At 41.7% G+C, this 16,725-nt stretch overlaps 1 protein-coding gene across 3 annotated transcripts in view; it reads right to left on the bottom strand.

Annotated features, from left to right (window-relative positions):
• DOCK1 (dedicator of cytokinesis 1) overlaps window positions 1-16,725 on the bottom strand; it is a 216,011-nt gene that overhangs the window by 141,750 nt on the left and 57,536 nt on the right. For all 3 annotated transcript variants that reach the window (XM_075257678.1, XM_075257680.1, XM_075257681.1), the window contains exons 15-24: window positions 16,451-16,549; window positions 14,927-14,999; window positions 13,671-13,774; window positions 12,701-12,884; window positions 11,321-11,418; window positions 10,806-10,895; window positions 9,308-9,408; window positions 7,041-7,175; window positions 6,010-6,118; window positions 543-613 (exon numbers count right to left, since the gene is read on the bottom strand). In XM_075257678.1, the coding sequence (XP_075113779.1) occupies window positions 543-613; window positions 6,010-6,118; window positions 7,041-7,175; window positions 9,308-9,408; window positions 10,806-10,895; window positions 11,321-11,418; window positions 12,701-12,884; window positions 13,671-13,774; window positions 14,927-14,999; window positions 16,451-16,549 (1,064 nt within the window). The remainder of the gene's footprint in view (window positions 1-542; window positions 614-6,009; window positions 6,119-7,040; window positions 7,176-9,307; window positions 9,409-10,805; window positions 10,896-11,320; window positions 11,419-12,700; window positions 12,885-13,670; window positions 13,775-14,926; window positions 15,000-16,450; window positions 16,550-16,725) is intronic.

The raw sequence follows: 16,725 nt of genomic DNA, 5'->3' as shown, positions 1-16,725 counted from the left end.
ACTCGTCTATGGACGAGTTGTGTGAGCAGAGGGAGGGGGCGTTCCTCCCCACTCACACTGTACAGCGCGATAGGCGCTGCTTTGGAGAAGGACGTACCTGACTGACTGTCAGGAACGCCCTTCTGACTGTGAAGAGCTACAGTACCAGGAACGATAGCGCTTTACCCGGGGCACAGATTGGGAAAGCAGTATATCGGTTTTCCAGCAGTATATAGAACTGCCTGTGCCCCAAACCATGACAAGTCCTCTTTAAAGATAAAGGGAGATTTAGAATAGCCAATCACACTGTAATTCAAGGTATTATTGGGGTTCCAGTGATTGGACCCAGAAAATTCACTTTTACGGTATATCTAGTTGGAAAAACCTGATTACTAGACTAAAGAACCATTAATGCATAGAAAGTCTTTAGGATTCATCTTTGGCAAATGAGGTGTGTCTATATACACATGCAAGTCACAAAAATCCAGCATGAGAATAAAACTATACCGGAATTCTAAAAGGTTAACATGGTAGTGGAGAAAGTGTTGGTTGTGACAACTTACCTTAACTCCTTTGGATCAAATACAAGTTTCACATCATTCACAATGGTTGGCAAGTATTTTAGTGCAGCCCCCTAAGAAAAATGTTTTATTTTGTTATAACAATGAATTTTTATATTCTTATTAAATAAAACACCACGTGCGCGCTGGTTACATAGACCATGCTGCACATGAAGTCCGACTGTTTACAGAAAAATTATACAAAAAAATAAATAAATAAAAAATAAAAGAGAAAAAAAGCAAACAAGTTTGAAATTTGGGGCAACTTCTTCCTCTGAAGTGAGATCAGAAAACTGTGTGGATTAAAAAGCCAGCGCAAGGTGTGTAATAATACATAAACTTCTTCATGTAGGCTGCGTGTCTCCCCATGGGGTAACATCTTATATCACAGATGAAACAGGGAGTCTTTTTGATGGGTGCAGAAAAATTCCTTGTTATGCCAATATAGGACTAGTAAACCCTCAAGGGGAGTCATTTGGACTGGTGCTCGATGTAGACACCATTATACCTACTAAATTTCCTTATTCGGAATACCCTGTGTATTTTGACCGCGTCAAAGTTCTAAAACCTACTTCTACTTGACACGCGTTTCATTTTTGGCTTGAAGTGTAAATTACTATTTTTGTGATTACAAATTTAACGCAAAAGTACAAACTAATCTATAATGAAACAATAATACAGAATACAATCCAAAATCTTATATTACAGATTTGGTATTGGATAGGTGAGAAAATAAAACAAAAATTTGAAATTAAAATGAAAATAAAAAATACTAAATAATAATACTAAATAATAATTAATGACTAATAATAATAATAATACTAATAATAATAATAATAATAATAATAATAATAATAATAATAATAATAATAATGATAATAAATATACTAAATTTTTAATACTATGGTTTTATTAATAATTATCAATTATTAGAATACTACCACTAATAATAAATAGCCGTTCTCCATCATGATAATAATTACAATAATTATTAATGATAAGAATAATAAGCAGCTCCAACTGAGCAAAACAAGTAAAACAGTGGTAAAAAAAAAATAAAATGGTCAAAGTGGATGGTAATTTACTGATGCAACCAAAACAACAAACCTGGACGGATGACATGAAGCTGTATATAACTAGTGCGTACGGGAAAGGAGATAGAAAAGAGGTCAAAATGTGACATCGATTAATGGCAGGTTCTGCAAAAGGTTCTTGACTTGGAAGCGCAGACTGGAGAGCCGCAGCAGGGGAAGTGATGGTGATTGGAATGACGAGATATAATAACCCAGCGCAATTGTCTAATGAGATGTAGCTCTAAACATGAGAGATCTGTATCAGCAGCAAATGGAGAAATGTAAGACATTGTGTGGGGCTTGTATACCTGGAGAGGAATTACTGGTAGTAATGTCAGGGAAGTATTACTCTGATCATCCAGCCACGCAATGGTGGGGGAGGGGATGTATTTCCATATCACTAATAGTTATCCAAAGAACAATGGAATGAAAATTGAAGAAAATTTTTACTAGTCATGATTGTAAGGTAACATGATGTATCGCTTCCATAGATCTGCTAAGGTCCATGTACTATGTATGGGGACCACCTGACTCTCACGGAGCAGTAGATGTTGGGTGCGGTAAGGATGGGGCAGCTGTCAGACATGTCTGCTTTCATACCTCTACTATTCAGAGCTCGTGCTCCGAACGGCCAAGCCGAACACGTATGTGTATGAGGGAGTAAGTCAAATAAGAGATTACGGCTGACCACACACTTGGAACAGCAGATGGACAGAAGAGACCACTAACCCTACTGATCCCCCAATCACTCAATCGTTGGCTTGCTTCCACTAATATCAAGATGATCAGACATATCACTGTAAGCGGCTTGTTGGTGTGGTGTCTCAGACCTCTGCTTATCTACTTTTAATGACATATCCTTAAGATAGGTGTCAACCCCCTCCAGGAGTATACATGTGACATAAGGATCCGATAACCAATGTATAGTCATACAATGGCATGAGCTGCTCATGGGGTCCTATTGTTAAGATTTTATTGTAGGAATGCTAAACGTACGTTTACTTTTAGACACAATGGGGGAGATTTATGGAGACTGGTGTTGTCCATGCTAGTCTTCACAAAGCCCATACTAATAGAGGGAGTGCGTCATGTATGACAAGTTTCATACCTACTCATAAATAAGGTTTCAGATTTCTGGTGTAAAGGGATTAGGAAATTGTAAAGGTTACATATATTCTGTGCAAAAAACATGCAATTTTTTATGCAATGTATGCAAGGGACTGGGCCAGAAAATCAACTATATGTTCCGACCAGAATCTCACTGTATGCATGGAGTCCAAATATGGGTTATTAATTAGCTATTAATAAGACAAGCGAAGTCCGTAGTATTGAGTTATTTCCCACATACTGTGTTATATTCAGATGAAGCATCAGATATTGTGAGATATAGAATCAGAAGTCTCCAACATAGCGGGTAATACTTCGTATAGGAAACCAGGATCCCTGACATATCCCAAATAAGCTATGATTTCTTTTTTACGTTTATTGGACTGTGAGGTTGTGTCAACAACCAGATTTGGCTCCCACAGGTTAAAGATCAATATACTAGATGTTACATGGCTCAGGAAGTGACCCCTTCGCTTACACTTCTTTTATTTCTTTCCACGCATGAATAATTTGTGGTCGGCCCCGTTCTCCTGGAAATAACACTCACATGAATTTGTTATTAAATAGGCCTGATGAAAAAAAAATCTTGACATGTTCAGTGATCCTCGGTTTTCTTCCTTGATTCACTTCCAAAGAGCAAAATGTTCTGGACTAATTTTATTGCGATAGTTCCAGCTGGCTGATTTTTTTTTCCGATATTAGATGGTTTCTTTGAAGGGAAGCCGTCACTATACAGGGATTTTCTGAGATAACAATATTGACGGCCTGTCCTTAGGATAGGCCATCAATATCAGATCAGTGGGGGTTTGACTCTCGGCACCCCCACCGATCAACTTCTTAAAGGGACTGAGATACTTGGACAAGCACTGAGATCCCTTCATTGTTTGCATGGATCAGTCTACGTGCACAACATCTATTTCATACTCTACTTAATCACCTGTCGACCACCGGACAACTAAAATATGTCTGACAGATCGGTAATTCTGAAATGGTCATTTAAAACATCATTGCAAAAGGTTTCAGCTGCAGAAGAGGAGAACAAGCTGTCAGAGACAGTCACACGTCCCATAGAGAAGGCAGGGACTGTTTATCACTATCTACATCATCCTCATTGGTACATATAATATTAATAAATTCTTACATATCGGTAAAACCAATATGTAAATGAGCCTCTCCGTGCACCCTGGGCGATCCCCCAAGCCACCGTGCACCCCGTGTCATACCTTGATAATGCCTCCTCCTTTGCTTGTGCTCCACGATTGCCCTCCTCCTCCATTGTTGTAACCGCCTCCATTTTGTAGTCTCGAACCCTGCGCATTGAAAACTTGGGCATGCGCAGTATTGCTCCTTTCTGAGCGCTACTGCACATGCCCGAGCGCCATTTTCTTGTGGACAATGGAAGAAAGCACACAAGAAAATGGCACTCAGGCATGCACAGCAGCGCTCAGAAGAGAGCATTACTGCGCATGCCCAAGAAATGGAGGCGGTTACAAAAACGGAGGAGGAGGAGGGCAAACATGGTATGACGCAGGGGGTGCACGGTGGCTTGGGGGAACGCCCAGGGTGCACGGAGAGATTAATTTACATATCGGTTTTACCAATATGTAATAAAGGGGGGGGGTTCAAAAACGAGCACCTGAATAGCCTTTTTAAAGGCTATTCAGGCATATCACTAGTTCAAACCACGTTTCACCAATGATAGAGCCCCTTTATGTACCGAAGATGAAAACAAAATCCATTTACATAAACCTATAAGTCATTCCTTCATTACACGTCTTCCTTTTGCAGGTCACTGAAGTAGGTCAATGTCCCCCTCCCCTTCTACTACATATCTGTGTATCCACTTTGCTGTGTAATATTAATCAGATATAACGTTGCTTTTCTCCTGCGCTGACATGTTAATCACTATGTGAAAAGCCAGAAATCTTAAGCTCTACTCACTACACCGGAAAAAAAAAAAAGAAAGGTTTACATAGCCTGAAGCATTTTCACATTTCTTTCTTTCTGGGCTCGTATCAGACTGTTTGATATATAATGTTCCTCTATTGCAGTTTCACTAGAATTAAATGTCTGACTAGTAGGAATTTTCTTTGCAATAAAGCTTACAGCAAAAACATCTGAAATAAGAAAAATGTAGTCTTAAAATATGTCATGAAGATATTTTTTTTCACCCTTACTCCTTCAATACTCCCTTAAAAATCTGTAATGTTAATTCATGCATTCTTATCCATTCCTATGTCATATCTTCTTATGGCCACTTTCTAGATTATAATGTATTGTGCAGCAGAAATGGAAATCTATACCTGTTACGAGCAGGATTAACTTTGCCATATCATTTGTGCTACTTACTTGCACCAATCTGTCAATCCCCGAGAAGTCCCGCTCCTACCACCCATTTTCCCAGTGCTTTTGAAAGTGTCAAGAAAAGTGTGAAATTGTGGCAAAGACGCAAAAATAAATTGTATATATGTAATTATTTACAGGTGACATGGTACAATAGAAGCTCAGTCAAGTTCAAGTGAATGGGGCTGAGTTGCAATACCAAGCACAGTCACTAAAATACGTACGACGCTGTGCTTGGTATTCAGTAGAGATCACAGCTATCACCCAAACCAGGCAACCTCCTCAACCAGCTGATCTATGGGGTTCCTGACTGTCAAACCTCCACCGATCACATATTCAGGACCTATCATCAGGATAGGTTACTAAAATACAAGTCCCAGGAACTCATTTAAAGAGGACCTTTCATGGTCTGGGGCACAGGCAGTTCTATATACTGCTGGAAAGCTGGGCGCACTATCGGCTTTCCCGATCTGTGCCCCGGGTAAAGCGCTATCGGTCCCGGTACCGTAGCGCTTTACAGTCAGAAGGGCGTTTCTGACACTTAGCCAGGGACGCCCTTCTGCCCAGCAGCGCCTATCGCGCTGTACAATGTGAGCGGGGAGGAACGCCCCCTCCCCTCCTGATAATACTCGTCTATGGACGAGCACTGTGAGCAGAGGGAGGGGGCGTTCCTCCCCGCTCACACTGTACAGTGCGATAGGCGCTGCTGGGCAGAAGGGCGTCCCTGGCTAACTGTCAGAAACGCCCTTCTGACTGTAAAACGCTACGGTACCAGGACCGATAGTGCTTTACCAGGGGCACAGATCGGGAAAGCCGATAGTGCGCTGAATTCAGCGCACTGTCAGCTTTCCAACAGTATATAGAACTGCCTGGGCCCAATCTGATGAAAGGTCCTCTTTAACCACTTAAAAATGGGAAAATGTACTTTTTTTTTGTCCCAACTTTACCTTGACTATGACAGTCTGGTCAGTCTGGCTGCTTGTCATCTCATTGATGGACTTGAAGAGCTGAAGCAGGGACTCCATAAACTCCGCTTCTCCCTTATTTTCATACAATCTGAAAAATAACAAATTATCCCGCTGGATCAGACAAGCATATAAAATCCTGCAATTACATAGGACAAGACAGCGAGGATTGAGAGAAGAAAAACACAATACATGTCAGAAGCGATGTATGAACATAAGTCCATTGTGTCAGCCAAAGTATAATGATGGATCAGAAGAGGGGATTTACTTAATAAACCTTTGTGGTTGTACACAGTATTGTGGTAAATATATTATTCCAGAAATCTACATTACAGTTCAGCTTTTATGTTAAGACTCTACTTTTCGTATTAAGTGCTCTGAGATACTATAGTTCTAAAACACCATTCACATCCAAAGCTACATTCTGGATTCTACTAAAAACAGCTTAGCTGAAAAGCCATAAAGCAATAATTGTTGTGCAAAAATTTTAAGACATATTGAATAGATAGGTTATCAATGTCTGATCGGGCTCAAGAGTGGGTGGTGGAAGCACGGGACCCCTGTCTTAGTTAGGGTCCCAGCAATTGGATTATCATCACTTGTCCTTTGGAATGGGGGTAAAAGTGCTTTGTGAGACATCCCCTTTAACCAGGCACAATAACCCCTTCAGTCAAAAAATGGGATATCCACAGTTGGTATAGGACAGTACATTTTTCTGACAATGCAGCCCCAAATAGTGACACACACAGTATTCTTTGCATTGCTCATCAGTGTGTTACATAGACATCCAATTGATTTGAATGAAGACTATGTAATACGTCCTTTTTTCCTGTGGTGGCGCTGCGGGGAAACCGCCTACTTATTGCCAGGCTGTCCCTAGCAGCAGGGCACTACAATCAGATTATCAGAGTACCTGGACTGTCCAAGATGAACACCCCACTACCAGTGTTGCCTCTGTGCTAGTACCACCCACAATGACACAGACAGAAAGACTTTGTGGACAGAATACTTACTGAATAAACAAAACTCTGGAGCGGACAATGAACTTGAAGATATACTCCAAGGCTTTCATGACTTTGAAGACTTGCTCTGTTATGCCAGGCTTATCTGCATTATCCACGTAATTCTTTAACACCTTGGTCAGTTTTCTGGAACAGACACGTGGATATCCACATTAGTGACCACCATGGGCAGAAATATGGAAGGAATAACTATAAAAAGCTAATGGAGAGTAGGAGGCAAGAATATCAAAGCTATTAAGCAGAGACCTTGTGCAAGTGCAGGCTTTGGGTCTGTGCTTGCTCCCTCATCCATAGTGCCTTCCTCTCAATATTACCTAGTTGCCAGCTGAAGCCAGTGACATATTGCACAGACCTGCAACCGTTTCTTTATTACACTGAAACTAAAATAAAAAATGAAGCAGAAAAATTTTACCATAGGGTGGGTACAGCTCCTTAAAGGGATTCTACCATTAAAAAACTTTTTTCTGTGGATAACACGTCGGAATAGCCTTTAGAAAGGCTATTCGTCTCTTACCTTTAAATGGGCTCTCCGCCGCGCCGTTCCTTAGTAATATCGTTTTTTACCGGTATGTAAATTAGCTCTCTGGCAGCAATGGGGGCGAGCCCCAGCGCTGAAAATGCGATGAGGGCGTCCCCACCGCTGCCCGAGAACAGGATCCTGCGCCGCTTCTGTCTTCTGCTGGATCCTCCCCTTCTTTCTTCAGCAGCGTCACCTCTGTCGGCTCTTACACTAGTAGAGCCGACTGCGCATGTGCGGCTATACTTCCGAGGCCGCAATTGCGAGCATGCACAGTCGGCTCTACTAGTGTAAGAGCCGACAGAGGTGACGCTGCTGAAGAAAGAAGGGGAGGATCCAGCAGAAGACAGAGGCGGCACAGGATCCTGTTCTCGGGCAGCGGTGGGGATGCCCTCATTGCATTTTCAGAGCTGGGGCCCGCCCCCATCGCTGCCAGAGAACTAATTTACATACCGGTAAAAAACGGTATTACTAAGGAACGGCGCGGCGGAGAGCCCATTTAAAGGTAGGAGACGAATAGCCTTTCTAAAGGCTATTCCGACGTGTTATCCACAGAAAAAAGTTTTTTAATTTTAGAATACCTTTAAAAGACCAAGGAGTCTCCATGCATGCTGCCTGATCGGGCAGTCAAATGGCCCTTCACTTTCATCTAGTTACATTACAGAAAAAGAGGTTGGCAGAAGGGTTGGAGGAGCACATGGCAGCAGAGTTTGTTGTCTGTTACCATGGAGACACATAGGACTGAAAAGGACCCTCGTACAAAAAACGGCATTTACAAAACTGCTTCATGTTTTATTTTAGAACGGATGGAATAAAAAAAAAAAAAAAAAAAAAACGGGGTTCGAAAACAAATCGATACAACATACAAACAAATGCATAGCAGTTATGGGCATGCAATGACATCCGTCACCCACAGACTCCTTTGCAAAAATGAAAAATAAGTTGAAAACTACATGTGGTTTTGTTTTTTTTATTCCCACTGGCTGCCTCTGTATGAAATAGTGCTGTCTTTTGGCAGGATATCCCGGCATATACTGGTTGATGGAAGAAAACTGGAGCCTATGGATACATTTGGCAAATGCACTAGAAACTTATAAGGCAGTTTTTATAGACATTCTCTTTGACAGATGGATCAGTGGTGTTATCTATAGTTGTGTTATCTATTGTGATCCTGTTTGTGATGAAAAATTAGATGACTGCTACAAACAAAATCCCTAGAGAATAGTCAAGCGTCTGTCTATGAGTAGGCTTAGTGGGCTGTGTGAAAATTACAGGATATAGGGGGTTTTTTGCTTTTTTTTTTTCATTAAAACATGAAAATGTGATTTTAAAAATGGGTAAAATTTCTGGTGACGCATTCCAATTAAGGCTTTCATCTATAGCGCTATGGAAGACATTGGCATAATATAAGCAACAGGAAATAATTACAGAAAGCAAATGCTTTAGTCCACAGCATAAGGTATACCAAGCTCCAGGAACTTTCAGCATGGCATTAAAACCCACGCCTGTGATATTTTAGAAGTACCTGCCCTGAATAATAAGAAATAGCAAATGCAAAACAAACTTTTTTTTCCCCTGAGAATTATGCATCTATTTGCATTTTTTTTTTAAATAGGTCAAAAAACTTGTGATGAATTTTTAAACCCCCGGGCCAAAATATTCAACTCGCTCTTTGGGTATGCATGTCTCCAGCTCACACTGTCACAAATGATCTATTAATAGGGGGGAGGATTAAACCTACGTGTAAGCCAAGGTTGCACTAAAGTGCTTCTTGATGTAAGTTTCCAGGACCGGGTTGAAGTGCTGAAACTTGCGATCTGCAATCAGACCAATAATGAATACCTGCAAGAGAAATAACAGAGTCTCTTATAAATAATGCAGGTATGTAGGCGGCACATCCTGAGCCGGGGAGCCTTCTGTCACACGCGGCATATGCCTACAGCACAGGACGTCCATTCTGAGCGAATATCAGAAAGTAAGAGAGAGAAAAGCAGAACCAGACAACATGTTCATCACATATTAAACAGCGCTGTCTGCACAGAACAATCTATTCTGCCGACAGTTCAGGCTTGTGCACAAGGCACAACATTGTGAGTGTTGGGTTCTCTTCTTTATTAGTGCATAGAAAGTCGCAGAAACTTTCTGGCATTATCTTTCATGAGATGGAGAATTCTTCTTGTAGACTTTCTATACAAAGTTTACATTTTTTTTTTTTCAGTTTTACATTTTAACCTTATGAAAAACAGCACAATATGGCCCTCACGAAAAGATATAGAGAGGGGAGGGTGGAGGAGGAGGCTGCTAATGGATTTATTCCCTCATTCTGTGAGTCCACCTCATTCAGTGTAGCACAGTTTAGCAGCAATTTGTATAGCTTTTCCAGCAGCCTCCTCCCCTATCCGTAGGCTTCTATGTAAAAAGTAAATGGAGAAGGAATCAGATTTCTCTAACACAATATATTAAAACGTTTCCTTTATTCTCTTGTACTATATTCTTAGAGAATATAGTTTATAGGGAACGGTGAGGATTTAGCATTACTGTGGATATATTTGCAGGTGATTTTTGAAAGGCACAATTTAACCCTATAATGGGATTACTACTTAGGATTTTACATAATAATGTACATGCAAGTACTTCAGCTCTTACACTAATAAGTAAACAGACTATTAGGCAATACTAATAGTAATCAATGAACAGTCAGTTGTAGGGTGCCTCAATGCACCCTATACTACATGGTATGGAGTCAGATAATGTCACAGATCAGGGATCCTGCTCATATGGAACAAACTGCATTAATAGGGGCAAATGAGTAGTTAAACGACAGATGGTAGATTCCCCTGATCTCTGATTGTGGCAGTGTATTACAGCCATGGTCCTGATCGTGCAGGCACTGTGGCATTAACCAAGCGATCAGAGCACCAAAACAGTACGATGCAGATTTATGGGACTGAGATGATTAGGTTAGGGGACCCTAAAACCTCGTAGCATAAGGATAGGCAGACAGTTACAGGTCCCCAAATCTGGTGACACGTGCCCTTTAACTGTACTGTATCTCATGCCTGCATATTAATGCACAATGTATATGCATCTCAGTTTTAACCTGGGCTACAATTTTTCATACTGAGGCTTCAGCAGATTCTGTTCACGACGACAAATCAAGACAACAGCTTTCCAGCAGTGAGAACATCTACAAATAAAACCGTGTTCTTCATTGTCATGTTTCCTTTCAAACAACTTACCAAAGCATCAAAGACTAATATATCAAACGTCTCACTCTCAGAGTTTTCCATTATAATGTTAAACAGCGCATCCAAAGTGTCCTGCAAGAACTAGAGATACAAATGCAGGGTCAGTATCCACAGGAGAGTTACTGTGTTTCCAAACATGCTGATGTTGGCCCACCATGCTATCCATAGGGAATAAACTAAATGTTCTTCCTAAGGCTTATGCACATGACTAAGTATGGCTAGTGCACCCATTCGTTTCTAAGGCACTATGCACATGTATGGGGATTTAACGAATTCATAGGGGGGCCATGAATCAAGGCTTCTAAAGGCAGCGCAAGTCTTGAACTCATTCATTCAAGTGCATGGGTCTGTAGAAAACACAAATGCTACACATATGCTATCTATGTGCCGTCCATTCTGTTTTCCACTGACACATACACACGACAACAGTCATGTGCGTGTAGCCTTACATGTAAACGAGTCAGATTCTATTTGTAGTTATCAAGCAAAAAAAAAAAAAAAATTACCTTCACGACTTCACCTCCATCCACATTCATTAGCTGACGTAAATTCTGTTGCAGTAGGTTTGTGTTTGAGCGCCACTTCAAGAGTCCCAGTAAGTCAACTAAAAAGAGAAAGGAGATAATCCGATTATAACATAAATCTAATGGAAGGTTCACAATAACACAGTAAGAAGAATTAAAATGTCCCAGATATCTGTACAACTATATCAAGATTCTTAAATGGTCACGCCTCACTGTAATCATCATACAATGGATTAAGTCTAGAGATGAGCGAACACTATTCGAAACAGCCGTGTCGAATAGCACGCTCCCATAGAAATGCTTCCATTTATTTCGAAACGGCTGTTTAGAATAGTGTTCGCTCATCTCTAATTAAGTCACATAAATCAAACTACACATGGCCATAAAAGAGTAAGCAGGACATGCATGGAGTAAGAGGAAAGACAGGCTTTATCTGATGCTGCAGCTAAATAGGAGCTTTTTATTACAACCAAAGTGCTTTATTCACATCACTACAGGTCAGTTCCTCCTCAGAGGTCCTGCATTTTTGGGGGGCATTTTGCTTGAGAGTGTTATAGAGCAGATTCTCCTGCACATTCTGTGTGCAATGTATTGCAGTTAGTCTCCAAACAACATAGCTGACCGAGAGAACTGCTGCTAAAGACTCCAAACTAGAAATCATATAAGGGCCAGATACAGTGTTATTCCTCATGTACACACACTGAACTACTGAGGTTGTTGACTAGTTATGTACACTTATTTTAGTTAGGTACAAAAGTAGTGTAAAAATTAAGACAGGAGAACAAAAATTTCTAGGAAAATGTCGCCTACTGGTTCTCCATTCACTCACAATGCACATTCTCCAAAATATGTGGATAAAAAGTGGAAGATTAGAGTGCTAGAGATAAGCAAACTACAGTGTTCAACTAGGTTTGGAGTAGGCCATAAGCTGCTCACCCACCACTCTATTAAGAGCTTCTTAGACCTCTATCAATGTAGAGACAAGAGATGAGCGAACACTGTTCGGATCAGCTGATCTGAACAGCATGCACCCATAGAAATGAATGGAAGCACCTGTGACGCCGGCCGGCCGCCGGCAAAGTCAGCGTCACAGGTGCTTCCATTCATTTCTATGGGTGCGTGCTGTTCGGATCGGCTGATCCGAATAGTGTTCGCTCATCTCTAGTAGAGACGACACAACTTGCTTAAATGGCAAAAACCCCTTTAAGAACATGATAAAGTGTGCAGGCCGCTGGGGGCTCTGATACCATGTTCCAATACTGCATCTTGATATCGGAATGAAACCCCCCATTGTAATCAATGGAGGATGTAAAGCACTCTGATAACATTTGGACGATCACCACTACCTCTTTATGATCTTACCATTTTGTGTGAGTTTAGTAGAGCAGACGAGGGTAGAGATTTGGAAAGAGTCTTTGCTAATGGTGCAGCTCCCTAGATTCTGCATGCTCTTGCCAGTAGCTGAGTGACCTTTCTCTTCCAATTCAATCTTAGTCGCAGGAAGGCTGAGGTAAGTTGCCGCATCTTCAAGTTTCTTTGCCTCCGCCTTTGAGAAAACAAAAAAGCAGGAATATAAATATCCATGCTTAAGATCTGGTAAGTCTCTCTTACTCCAATCTAAATAAATAGTTGTTCCTACAATGTCAGAGCAGCAGGAAACATCTAATTACAATGTAGTCTGTATGAAGCCGTACACTTACCAGAACACGGGGATTGTCTGAACATAAACAAATCCTTTATTCTCAGCTACGACCGGCCAGCATACCTCTATCTCCATGAATAAAGTGCTTAATTACGACACTAATTTAATCCACCACTTGTGATTCATGAATTTGTTCTACCAATCGGTGGCATCCAATTAAATATTGAAATAATGCACAATTTATTCTCTGAAACATATATTGCGATTAACGTCGAAGTAACTCACAAATCTATTTTTTAATATTAACTATATAGGTTATTTATTGCATAAACAGACCCATTGTTAGCATAGTAATGTACACAAGACTTCAGACGACGTAGAAATGAAGCCAGGGACGTATGAAATCTTATTACACGTCTCATTTTTGCTTCTCTGCCTCCTCCATGCTGGTAGTGGGATCTGGACAGAACCAGTCTCCTTCCTCCTCCGACGGCTGTCAATGCGGAGAGTGGAGACCTTGATGTGGAGAGAGCGTCTGAGCATGCGTATCCTCCAGCAACCTGTTCATTTGGTGGACGTGAACACGGCTATGCTTGTTTTACACAATGGCATTAAAGAGGTCTCCATATATACCTAGGTCTCTGCTTATATCAAGGCCAATAATAACCCCCAACAATACCATTATATTACCTTGTATACTATGAGGTCGTGCTCTCCATCTCTTAGCGTTGTTCCATCATATCTCATAAGCTTGACGAATGCCACCGCAAAAATCTTCTCAGACTTATCCTTAGCTACAGAAGGAACATTAGGAGTGTATTTATTCCTTTGTAAATGCATATAATGTATAATTCACACACCACATAAACGTTATGTACACTTTAGCAGCCATTTTTAAAAGGTTCCTGTACATCCAAAATGAAAAAGTGAATTTGCAACTTGTCACTAGGCCTTAAAGGGGTATTCCCACATCGCATACTCACCACTCTTCGTTGCTGTAAAATCTTCTGTCTTCCTGCTTTGTTGTGTCATTGGTGGGCGGGGTTACATATGCAAAGCCAGCGGCGAGATGCCGCTGGCCCTGCCTGCACGCTCATAGATGGTGAGACCAGTCTAGCCTTCACAATGCCAATACAGACCCGGAATCCGCTGTAATAGAGTGAGGCAGATGCCGGGTCTGTATTGGCATTGTGAAGGCTAGACTGATCTCACCATCTATGAGCGTGCACGCAGAGCCAGCAGCATCTAGCCGCTGGCTTTGCACATGTGAATACAGACCCGGCATCCGCTGTAATAGAGAGGCGGATGCCGGGGACGGTTAGACGCCGGCACAGATGCAGAGATGCCTGCGACATCGCTATGCTCCTGCCCTGCATGAAGCCAGCAACGGCAGGAGCGATGCTGTTATTCTGCTCCTCAGCCCTCCCCCCCCCCCCTTAGGATAGGCCATTAATAAGAGATCTAAGGGGTTCTGACACCCAGGACACTCATAGACGGTACGGTTTTTGGTATTGTTTGCATACCGTAAGCTACACTGCTCACTGCGTACAGACGGCGTACAAGCCAAGTGCAGGTATTGAAGCACTCTCCCACTGAAAACGATATGACAGCTCTGCAACACGTAGACTCGTTGCTACAGTTTGCAAAGTGAGTGAGGAGAGTGGCTCCAGGTATATACACAATGCCGAGAGCTATGTTTTCTGAGTATCGGTGATCTGTGGGGGTTCTGGGTGTTGGACCTTATATTGATGGCCTCATCGAAGGAAAGGCCATCAATGTCAGAAACAGAATAACCCCTTTGATTTATCCCATGCACAATAAACCATATGAGACTGTAGTGATAGCTATTAAATGTAATCACCAGAACCGAAATGTAAGAGTCAGACTATGTATGTCCTAAATTACAGTGTATCGCGGAGATACATGAACTTATATGTACTACTTACACTCCTGGGAAGATCTGTGGCGGAAAGTGAATCTTAAGTGGCTCCGATTCACATCTTCAATGGGGATGGCGACCTTTAATAAATAGATAACATGAAGTCAAGGCTCAGGAACAATATCAATACATATATTAAAAAATCTTCAGCTGCTGAACCTCCAGGGAGATTAAATAGAAGTGGGATTTATTCAGCAACATCTAAGAACTGGGATCTACAGGCTGCGCTCAGCAATGGATGGCTATCAGCTGCGTAGCATGGGATAAGGTTTTCAAGTAAGATAATCTCCTAATAAACAATATGAGGACGGAGGGGAACAAAATACAACAAGAGGAGCTCTTGTAGAGGTTATGGCTAGTCTCAGGCTCCAGATGGCAACAGACAATAATAGGTTCACCCTCTCACAGCCCTTTCAGCTTAACCAAGAGGAACAGCTAGACATGCGCCTTAGGCCTCACTCCATTTTGCACATTTACAGGCGGAATATATTCTCCTAAAATGAACTGCGACCTCCTACAGTTCTCAGATATCCGGGGATTGGACGTCCTCTGGGACAGGGGGAAAGCAGAATTATAGCAGCTCCCATCGCTGTATACATAGTGCTCATTGATCACTACACATACAGCAATCAGAAAGGCAGGGACAGTAATAAACAGTCTCAATCAGTGCCACATCGGTCCTTGGGGTTTAAGTACGTTTTGTCCTGTGGTTCAGCTACATTAAAATAAATAGATCTAAGCCGCAATACCAGACCACAACTATGGACAACAGTGGCACTGTTGTGTTCTGTGATTTATGGTGTGTAGGGCAAGGTACACAGCTGAGGCAGTGGTGCTGCACTTCAGCTATTTATGTCATGCCTCTACCACAGCCTTTGTCTTGGCTCCGTTTGGAAATCTCACCCATTCTCCATCAGACGAATGCACAACACCGACCTGGATGTTGCGGTCGATAAGAGACAGTACTGTGCAAACAGCTGACAGCAAACAGAGCCCAGACGAAGACTTCAGGAGGAGTGCGGGCATGATGTAAATTTGTAAGTGAACAAAATGTACATTTCTGTAAAATGAAACCTTTACTGTGTCAGTGATATGTGAAAAAAGCTTATGCTTTGCTATGCACACCACTTCTATTACCTGCATATGGACACCTTTCACCTCTCGTGGTACACTCTACCCGCAATCGCCCAATATACAGTGCTATCCTTGTCAAAGGATTTGTCTGTTGTTGCTTACACATGTGAATGGGACAAAGCTATAAAAACAGCCTGAGGACAAAGGTGGTGCCATTCCCAGAACATAAGTCAAACCCTTTAGCCCCTGTCCCTTTGCCCGCTTGCCAAATACTGACCCTGCAGGGGTGAAGAAAGTGAATATCCCCTGGGTCCCAGATTTGTTAGCGTGTGTATCACTGCTACCATCATCCCCAGTCAATGCTGGGTTTTTTTTGCATTCATGAGCAGCAAACACATTAAATACATTTGTAATATTTACAATATTGGTAAAAGGTTTTTATTGCTGCACAATTTACCTTCACAGTCTCAAACCACCGAGGCTGCTTTACTTGATAGTATATTACTGATTTGTATTCTGACATAGCTTCATCTCCAGCCCCCTGGTAAATCACATTCTTAAGAGAGAAACAAAGAAAAAAGACAAAAGCAAATAAATGCAGGTGTTCTCAGCCCCGTGCACAGGCATCGGGCAACATAACTCAGCACCAGAAGGCGTACGTGAAGCTTGTTAATAACACATCACTAGAAAGGCTTTTAACCTGTGATGGAATGACATCTTCAAACCAGAATG

Source organism: Leptodactylus fuscus, chromosome 10, assembly GCF_031893055.1.
Source record: "Leptodactylus fuscus isolate aLepFus1 chromosome 10, aLepFus1.hap2, whole genome shotgun sequence".
Lineage (NCBI taxonomy): Eukaryota > Metazoa > Chordata > Amphibia > Anura > Leptodactylidae > Leptodactylus > Leptodactylus fuscus.
Note: the sequence above shows the minus strand (reverse complement) of the source record. Positions and strands in the feature narration are given on the sequence as shown.